The sequence below is a fragment of the Nicotiana tabacum genome, chromosome 8 (assembly GCF_000715075.1).
Source record: "Nicotiana tabacum cultivar K326 chromosome 8, ASM71507v2, whole genome shotgun sequence".
In the NCBI taxonomy this organism is placed as follows: domain Eukaryota; kingdom Viridiplantae; phylum Streptophyta; class Magnoliopsida; order Solanales; family Solanaceae; genus Nicotiana; species Nicotiana tabacum.
The window spans coordinates 174529673-174540467 of record NC_134087.1 but is presented as its reverse complement, the minus strand read 5'-3'; the positions used below and the strand labels follow the sequence as shown (position 1 = coordinate 174540467).

Sequence of the window (10795 nt, the reverse complement as noted above, 5' to 3'; positions counted from 1 at the left end):
ACTAAATTAGCAAGTCCCGAGCGTGAGTTTTCTATAGTCGCAGTATTATTTGGAGGGGGAGTTGGTGGCATAGTCGGCAATCCACTAACAAAAGCTTGAAGGGTGTTGTTGACGTGCTCTGTAATTAATTGTTTTAATGCGTCTTCAACTGTCTGCTCGTCCCCTTGTTGACCATTCGTATGTGATGTTGATCTTGAGGTGTTCCCTTTTGGGACTGTCGATGAGACTCTTGTGGTAAAGGGATTGGTGGAGTTTCTCCCTCCTATTGGTTCAGTTGGTTATTGTCGTTGGCAGTTGACATGATCGTTTGTCAGAAAAATGAATTTTGAAAGTGAGAAGATTATCAGATTCCCGGTAACAGAACCAATTAATTTAACCAAATATAAGTCTTTTGGCTAAAATCTAATTTTAGAAGAAAATGGGTTACTGATAACCAAGTTTTACTTTACTTTCACAATGATATCAAAGGAAATTAATAAGAATAACTTAGGAAATAATTGATAGACAAATTGCAAAGTCAAGGTATATAATTTCGGGAAAGCAGAAAAGTAAAGAGTATATTTCAATATTGTCTCAGATCCGTCCCTACAAATAGAATTTCATATCCTTAGATAGGAATATGCAATAGTAACGGTTTTTCCCACATAATTTGGATTGCTTATGGGCATTAATGATATTATTTGCCCATTATTTCGAATATCTATTACTGGCGTATTTAATGTTATAAATGCCTCATATCTGTTCCGATTCCTTTTTCTTACTTACTTCTGATTCATGTATCTTTCCTTCTTTTTATCATTTATTCCTTATTTATTCCTTGCCAATTGTTAGGCTCGATACCGTCTCGTGGGTATTTCTTCTCGTGCCTTCTCTTCCCTATTAATTAAGAAAGTCACATGTCGCTGTATCATTGTCCCACGTGCCATGCCATGTCAGCATTCCAATATTCTACGTGTAGCGCTTTTTTACCATCAATATAACAATGATCCAGTAAAATTCTACTAGTGGGGGTCTGGGGAGAGTAGTGTATACGCAAACCTTACTCCTACTCCGAGGGAATAGAGAGGCTATTTTCGAAAGACCCTCAACTCAAGAAGTTTGAAATTCAACAGCGAGGAGTTATTTCTTAGTTTCCCTCGTACACAAGCAAAAAGTAACATTCCAATAAAGTTTTGAAATTTAATAGGGAGGAGTTATTTCTTAATTTTCCTCGTACACAAGAAAAATGTAATATTCCAATGAAGTTTTGAAATTCAATTGCGAGGAATTAGTTTCTTATTTTATCTCGTATACAAGAAAAATGTAACATTTTAATAAAAAAATCTTTAGTAATCTGTGGGAAGAGGGTATAGACAATATCTAGTGTTTTTCATACAAAGAAAGAACCTCTCATAAGCCAATGCCATTTTGGTAGCTGTGAACATTGAAAGTGCATATGACTTGCAAACCATGCCTTTCTTTTGCAAAACTGCTGTACCATCTCTTATTGCTGACTCCAATGCTTCTATAAATGAGCCTACATTTGGTGAAAATGTGTAACCAAAATCTTCATTCAAAACCACAGTTCTTGTTATACTTGGGTAATTTGGTGTCAAAACTGGTTTTCCACAATGCATAGCTTCTATTAATGTAAGATCAAGTCCTTGAGGCCTCAAAGTAGGGTTTACAAACACATCAATTGAATTGTAAAATTTTGATAGTTCTGAGGGCTCTAATGCACCTAAAACCTTCACATTTTGACCTAATTCCGCGTACCTTTTTCCCCACGGACCTGACCCTGCTATTAGCAGGAAAACTCCAGGATGGCGCTTGGCTATGAATGAAAACGCCTCGTGAAGAAGTGGATGTCCCTTGTCCCTTACTAACCTTCCAGCAACTCCTAATACCAAGCTAACATTTGATGGGATCCCAACTTTTTCGCGAAAATCTGCTCCGGATATAGGGTTATGGACAAACTTAGTCTCATCAATTCCATTGAGTATAACATGTACATTTCTTTGAGGGAGTTGATAAATGTTTACAAGAATTTCCCCTGCACTATTGCTTATGCATATATGGTGAGTATAGCTCGAAAAGAACTTAATTTCATCGACAAGTTTTGGCATTGCTTCTTGAAGTTCAGTCATAGGCCCTGATGATAATTGTCCATTGTGGTCTTCAAAGAGTTCTTGAAATAGCTTTGAGTGCATAATCTCATACCAAATTCCATGCCATGTTACTGCCACATTAGGCACGAATTTCGCGCGCCAATGAGGTAGTGTCACACTTTCAGTGTGCACACAATCAAAAGGTCTAACCCTATTTTCTTGATCAAATATATCAAAAGCTAAAGAACAATTGAGTGAGCCATGATCATTAGCTGCAAAATAAACATGAAGGTTACCAACATGAATATCTTTATGAAATTTCCTATCAGATGGCACAGTGAAAATATGAATATCATGTCCTCTAGCAGCAAGTGCAGTGTATAATGTAAACGCGTGTCGTTCCATGCCTCCAGGATCTGCTCCAATTGGCCATGTTTTTGAAAAAACTGCTAATTTCAGCTTCTCAGAATTTTGTCCAAATGAAAGCTTATTCCATGGAAATTTTGCGTCGCGCAAATCGCCATGAAATAAACCTCGCTGATGGTCCAATGAATTTCTTGAAGGGGAAAATAAGTAGACAAGAGAAGCAATGAAGAGAGTTGTGATGAGAATAGTTGAAGTTCTTAAAGAAAGAAACTTATTAGAAGTATTGGATTTGTTGGAATAATGATACTTCAAACCCATTGGAAAAGCTTTAGGTTTGGTTATTTCATCATTTTGATTTCAAGTTAATATAACTAAGTTAATTATAGTAATGGTCAGATCCATTTCTTATTCAAATGCACATGGTTTTCCTTAAAAATCTTTTCAAGTTTCCCTTGTTTGAAAACCTCACATGTGCTGAACTGACTTCAAACTTAATGTAGTATTTTTCTTCTAAAACTTAGACTTAAATTTATGTCTGTATATTTTGATATTCAAATTCAACTTTTATATGCTGACAGTGTATAAAAAAAAAATTATATTTTAAATCATCTAAAATAAATTATAAATATACTATCTATACTAAGTGCAACTAATAAATTGTAGAATAAAACATGTAACCTGCTACAATAACGTAAATTAGGCGTGCAAAAAATGTTTAATACTTTCCTTCAATAACAAGTTATAAATGAAATGAGCACCTAAATTACGCCAATTTAACTTTCTTTACAATTAAAGTGCCCATTTTTCTTTTTGACTTGAGCACTTTAATTGTGACACTTTCATTGTAAAGAAAGTTTCTCACGCTAATAGAGCATTCTAAAGCCATGCATAACAATTCAAACTTACTCAACAATGTGACTGCAAATTATCAGAACCTTAATTTCTTTAAAACTTTTGAAATAGTGTTTCTACTGGCCTGTGCCATATTTTTTTGCAAGCATTATCTGTTGAAGAGAGAATTAAATAAATGAGTATATTTTCTCTAATCGCTTAAACTTTTAGATGAGATGCTCATATAGTTCAACGTGATATTAGAACAGGCAAAGGTCATGGGTTTACATTTTTTGGAAAAATTGGTTAAGAAGAATAAGAATTAGTTTGAGACGTGTCAAGGACAATGTTTTTAAGGATATTTTGTCCACACAGTGCTAAATAAAATTAGTCGTATCCCCAAAGATTCAACAAGCTCTTCTAGTTATTAAACTGGGAGCAGAACTAGCAAAAAATTCAAAAACAAATAAAATCCAGCATATAGGAGGAAAAGATGATCAAGAAAGTTGAATTAGAAAGTGTCTTTAGCTCTCGAAAGACCATGTTTATATAGGTTGCTTCAACGGCTAGATAATATCTAGTTTGACTTTATTAAATATAAAATAATTTACTAAATAATAAGTAGATGTAAATAATACTTCAAAGAGAAAAGATTATCCTAACCAAGATGGACATTACCTTTTGAGATATCACTAATTTTTCAACAATCCCCCACATATTTCAAAAGTGATATAAAAAAATAAATAGTAAATATAGAAAGAAAGAGAATATAATTTGTTGAGTTTTGGGTATAAATGAAATTCATCTAGTGTCTTATGGACTATGAACCAGATATAGATAAAATAAGATTTAACTTACAGAATAATTGGTGAAATTAATGACTTCTATGAACCAAAAATTCTTGTTGTAAGCTAGGGATCTTATTCATCATATTACATCCCCACAATTTCTATTGTTATCACGATTTTGCGCTAATAGGTCATGCGCGCGCCTGGTTTCCATGAGTGCTCTAGAAATTTTACCACAAATCTCATAGAAGCCGCCCCATTCCACACTCATATAGGTCCATCCATCAAGTTCAGTCTGCAGCATAATGCACCACCTACAAAAGGCTATGGATTAATGGATTAAGAATTTAATAACTCAACCTCATATTCCTTGCACTCTTGCACTATATATACGCACTAGGAAGAGACATAATTTAATAGTGCATATTTGATCAACTAATGACTTGTTATTACCCATATGAACCTACTATGAGATCTCCAATCACATAGGTTGAGTTGCTATCATTGTTGATATATCTCAAAATGGAAAAAGGCTAAACCCCTCAGTGTTTCACTTATAAGTTAAAGGATCGGTCAAATCCTCTTTTGATTACAAATAATATGTATGAAAAATTCTCATCTCTAACCAATTGCTTTATCACATTATGTCTGTAAAGAATGTATTTACTCTTCCCATTGAAAGATTTATTTTCTTGCAATGGTTATTTCTATTTAGCAATCACAATTTATCAACAGAAATATGGTCGGTTTAATTCCTAGTAGAATACTTACCAAGAGGTTGCTTAATCAACCTCATTGCCAGGCAATTTCAATACCATAACACCCCATCAAAGGTGATCACACAAACACTAATGGTTTTTTTTCCTTATTTGAGTCAAAGACTCAATATCATCACTGTATCCTTCTAGTACAGTGAAAAATTCACATACATAATATTAACTCATAGTATTTCTCAAGTAAGGCATAAAATCATCTCAAATGAAAAGAAACTTACTTCCATACAAGTGTCTTTTGAAATATCTTTCAAAGCATATAAGAATTTATTTTCTTTTGATATTTTCCATATTCAAATAGAAGAGTAAAACTTTCTTAAAAATATAAGCAACTTTAACTTCTACAGAAATATCACAAATTAGTAGAAAATAATTTCTTCATCACCCGAATAACTAAGAGACCTGAAGTGAAATAATTTTTCAAAGCCAAGAATACAACATGTTTTTGATCTTCCAATTCAAAATTTTCCCACAAAAAATCTCATTTTTGTAAGGCTTCAATATAATTTTAACAAACATTCCTTCATAGGACCAAGCTATATAACTCTAGACATCACAGACCCCCCACATTTTAAAAATTTTCAGGTTAAGGAGATAATCTTTTCACAGCTCATAAAGAGTTTTACTTTATAAATAACAAGCTAATATATAGCTTCACCTCGAAGATTGTCATATGGACCCATAAGCATGCAATTTATTAATTAATTAAAAAGTTCTGTCATGCTCGGAATCCCAACCTCGGGATCGTGATGGCACCTAATATTCACTTGCTATGAAAGCTGACGTGAAATAGATAATTGATCAATTTTTAATAGTTGATAACAAAACATTAACGATAATTACGATGAAAGTCTGAAGCAGAGTGATATAACACCGGACAATAAAATCTAAACATATCCCAGAACCTGGAGTCACGAATAGATGAACTTCTAGAGTGCTACAAATAAGGTTCGAACAAAGTACAAGTGTTTTGAAACTCAGTAAAACAGTAATGATAGAAGGGGAGGGGATTTTAGGGCTGCAGACATCGTGCAGCTATACCTCAAGTCTCCAACTGCGACTGGATCCGAGCAGAACGTTGCTGAGCATTTCTAGGACCAATACCAATATATGCACAAGAAGTGCAGAAGTGTACTATGAGTACAACTGACCTAATGTACTCCGTAAGTATCGAGCCTAACCTCGACGAGGTAGTGATGAGGCTATGACAAGATACCTACGTAAAGTAAACTTGTAAAAGTGTATATAAAGCAACAAAATAACAATAAAATGACATATACTAATTGGGAGGGACATGCAAAAAGGGGAAGATATAATTGATAACATGGAATAATCAAGTAAATTACCAAAACCAAAAATCAGTCAAGTCAATGATATGAAAATGGAACGGCATCACCTTTCGTGCTTTTATTTTAATCCTCACCATGCAATAATATGAACGTAATGTCACGGCATTACCATTCGTGCTTTTACTCTCATCCTGACCATGTAGTAATATGAATAAAATCGCACGACATCACCCTTCGTGCTTTTACTCTCGTCCTCTCCATGTAATAATATGAATATAATAAAATGACATCACCCTTCGTGCTTTTACCCTCGTCCTCACCATGCAATAATATAAATCCGAACAATAACAATGCGGGAAAATGATTTAACTTCAAATATAGTGCCAAGATATCAAACTTCAATTTTCAAACGATTCAACATCTTTGAAATAAGTAACAAATATGAAATGAATAATTAAGGAAGTAATAATCTAATTTAAGCGTGGATAACATAATTAACAAAACAATGAAATGTAAGAAACAAGTTCTACATGCATGCTTTAACCCAATAACAACACATAAGTTCTTGCCACCTCACATCTACGTTATCCCCACATATAAAACACGTAGCAAATAGACCAACAAGTCTTATTCTCTCAAGTAACGGTTAACCACGATACTTACCTCACTTCCGCAATCAAGGAAATCAACCAACCACGACTTTGCTATTTGAACAAGCCTCCAAACCAACCAAATCTAGTAAATTATCGATCAAATAGTTCAAAATAAGCTTTATAAACTATTCATCAATTAAAAAGGTCCAATTTTGATCATTTCTAAAAAAGTCAACAAAAGTCAACCCTGGGTACGCTTGGCCAAAATCCGAGGTTCGGACCAAACTCCGATTATCCATTCACCACCAATTCGGCTATGTGATTTATTTCGAAATCCGACCTTAATTTGAGGTTTAAATCTTAATTTTTACAAAATTCCCCGTTTCTACTCAAATCCCTAATTTCTACCATGGAAACCCTGGTTTTGATGTTAAAAACGCATGAAAACTAATGTGTAATTGAAAAGAAATTGATTATAGTTTCTTACCAACGATTTTGGGAAGAAATTTCTCTTGGAAATGTGTCTCTAGAGTGTTTAGGGTTGAGAAATTGTGTAAAATAAGCTAGGTCTTGATTCCCCCTCTTTAACCCAGTTGCTGATGTCACAATTGCGAAGTCTTGTTCGTAATTGCGAACATAGAAAATGCGAGACAAGGGTCGCAAATGCGAACCCTGTCACAGAGGCCCCAAAAGTCGCAAATGCGACATTTAGATCACAAATGTGAACACCCCACCTTCACAAAAGCGGCAAACTTCTTCATAAATATGAAGATATGTCAAGAGTATATTGAGTCGCAAATACAACTCTGTGATCGCAAATGTGACTACTGACTGTTCGCAAATGTGAACACTTTCCTCACAAATGAGAGGTTCATCTATCCCAGCTCATGCTTGCAAATGCGATCCAGACCTCGCAAATGCGAGATCTGCAGCAGACAATAGAACTGGTGTTGCACTAGCAACCTTTACACTATACAAACTCATCTGAAACACATTTGAAACTCACTTGAGCCCCTCGGGCTCCAAACAAAACATGCACACAAGTGTAATAACATCTTACGAACTCGCTCCTGTGATCAAAATACCAAAATAATACCTAGAACTACAAAATCGGACATCAAAATGCATGAGATTTTCAAAGAAACTCAAGAATTTCCAAATTCACAACCGAGCGTCTGAATCCTATCAAATCAACTTTTTTTGCACCAAATTTTGTAGATAAGTTTTAAATAGTAAAATGAACCTATATCAAGTTTCGGAACCAAAATCTGAGTCCGGTAGCAATAAAGTCAATCTATGGTCAAACATAGGAATTTAAACCTTCAAAATTCTGGTTTTCAACAAATCAAGTTAGGGACTTTCGAATTGAATTTCGGGATTACTTACAAGTCCAGAATCACGATACGGACCCATCGAGATCGTCAAAATACTGGGTCCATTTACACAAAATTTTTATCATGGTCAACTCAAATTATTTTTAAAGCTAAAATTCATGTTTTTTTTTCAATTTGTTACATAAACACTTTCCGGAAAAAGATACGAATACGCATGCAAATCAAGAATCACTAAATAGAGCTATTCGAGGTCTCAGAACATGAAAATAAAGGCTAAAACCCAAAATGACCTATCAGGTCACCACATGCTCCACCTCTAAAATAAATGTTCATCCTCGAACGAACATTGAAAGGTACCTGGACTAGTGAAAAGGTGTGGGTGTCTACTCCGCATATTGGACTAGGACTCCCACATAGCTGTTTCGATTGGCTGACTTCTCCATTCCGCTATAACAAACTCTTAGACCTCAACTTCTGGATCTGTCATGCTAGAATGGCCTCTAGCTCTTCCTCGTAAGTCAAATCCTTGTCCACTTGGACTGAGGTGAAATATAATACATGGGACGGATCACTATAATACTTTTAGAGCATTGAGACATTGAATACCGGGTGAACTGCTGATAAGCTCGGTGGCAAGGCAAATGCAAGCTTGTAGGCCACCTTACCAACTCTCTCGAGTAAACTCCACAAGTGGCAATAACTGATCCTAAGAACTCCCAAAATACTTCAGTATGTGAATAGTGCGTTTGGATTGTTCATCTATTTGGGGGTGATATTTTGTACTTAACTCAACCCGTTTGCCTATCTCATGTTGTACGACCTCCAGAAGTACGATGTTAATTGTGTGCCCCGATCTGAAATAATAGACACCAGCATACCATGAAGACAAACAATCTCACGGATATTGATCTCAACTAGCTGCTCTTAAGAATAAGTAGATGCCACCAAAATGAAATGCGCCGACCAGGTCAACCTAGCCACAATGACCCATTCTGCGTCAAATTTCTTCAAAGCCCGTAAGAGTCCAACAACAAAATCCATAGTAATACACCCCCACTTTCACTCGGGAATCTGAAGCCTCTAAAGCAAATCGTTAGGCCTCTGATGCTCGTACTTCACATGTTGGAAATTCAAACACCGAGACACTTATGCAACTATGTCTTTCTTCAAAAACCTGGCTAGGCTCCGAAACATCTAACCTTATGAACTGAATGGACAAGGCCTGAACATCTGATGCTAGCGGTTTCTCACCAATAGGAATATATGAAAGGCTTCGCATACTCACAACCTTTCTACTCAAGGCATCATCCACCACAGTGGCCTTCCCGGATTGATACAAAATGGTAATATCGTAGTCTTTAAAAAACTCTAACCACCTCTACTACCTCAAGTTGAGATCTGTCATGACCCTAAATTTTCCCTCTGTAGGATATCATGATGGCACCTAGTCTCGACGACTAGGTAAGCCTAACATTTAATAACAACTTGACATATATAGTTAAAAAATACTAAAAAAGGCTGAATAACTGATACAAACTTCTGAAATGGAATCTCAGGAAATACTTTTCCAAAACCGGTGCGACTGAGTCATAAGCTCTACAGAGTAAAACTAGAATGTCTACTACATTACTGTCTAAAAGAAAATACAACAAGAAGTAAAGATAAGGAAGGTGACTCTGAAGCCTGTGAACCTAGAGCAGGTATACCTTGAAGTCTCCAAAAGCAGTTACCCAAATCACTCTAGCATCCGGCACGGGCGAACGTAATTGGATTTGCACAAAAATATGTAAAGAAGCGTAGTATGGGTACACCACAATGGTACATAGTAAGTATCAAGCCTAACCTTGGTAGAGTAGTGACGAGGTCAGGTCAACATACCTACCGGGACATAAATAAACAGTATGAATGAGAAGAACAGTACATAAGAATGAATAATAATGGAAAGAGAAGAAATAACTGATATGAAACAAGTTAATAGAATAAACTAATACCGAAGTTATAAGTATGGAAATAACATATAGGAAACAACTAAAGAGAACCACAATGATCATATATAGACAACAGCTGCTAGAACAAGGAAGAACAAAACAACAAGAAGTGTTCTCACCAAAACTCTTTGCAACATGAGATAAACAACAAGAATCGCAATCGATGTACCGCCTCCTATTCACATTTTTCAATTTCAATCACAATCTTTCCTTATACTGCCGCGTGAGCCTTACATTTAAATAGGTTTTTCGAAAACAGTTCTCCTAAAATAGCTACACGCACTTTAGCCCACCTTATGACATCTCGTGGCTTCACGTAGTTCCCCTACAAGCAATACACATATAAGTCCTACCTTCTACCGCCGCATGCACATGAACCCCAAGCCTTATACCGCCACATGCGCATCAATATCACAACACAATAATAACTAGCATCACAAGTGCCTATATATCGCAACTTTCCAACAATTAACAATATTAATATTTCCACAACAATAGCCCTTGGCTCCACCACAATGTGTCCAAGAATATCAACAAAAACAATGAATGTAAAATGCTCAACAAGAAAGATGACTCAACAATAAACAATTTTGCATCAACGTGATAACGACTTTCACAACTTCAAAAACAATAACTCAACAATGAGAGAGATAATGTATAACCATGATATTAGATAAGAATAACTCATATTGGAAGAGGTAATGTGTAACAATGACTTCAAATAATGGAAATCAACAATGGAAGAT

At 35.4% G+C, this 10795-nt stretch overlaps 1 protein-coding gene across 1 annotated transcript; it reads right to left on the bottom strand.

Moving 5' to 3' along the window:
- Nucleotides 1-1267: 1267 nt before the first annotated feature.
- On the bottom strand, nucleotides 1268-2780 carry LOC107777992 (uncharacterized). The gene has a single exon (XM_016598167.2). It carries the CDS (start codon nucleotides 2769-2771, stop codon nucleotides 1326-1328), a length of 1446 nt encoding a protein of 481 aa, XP_016453653.1. The 5' UTR covers nucleotides 2772-2780; the 3' UTR covers nucleotides 1268-1325.
- Between the last annotated feature and the right edge of the window lie 8015 nt (nucleotides 2781-10795).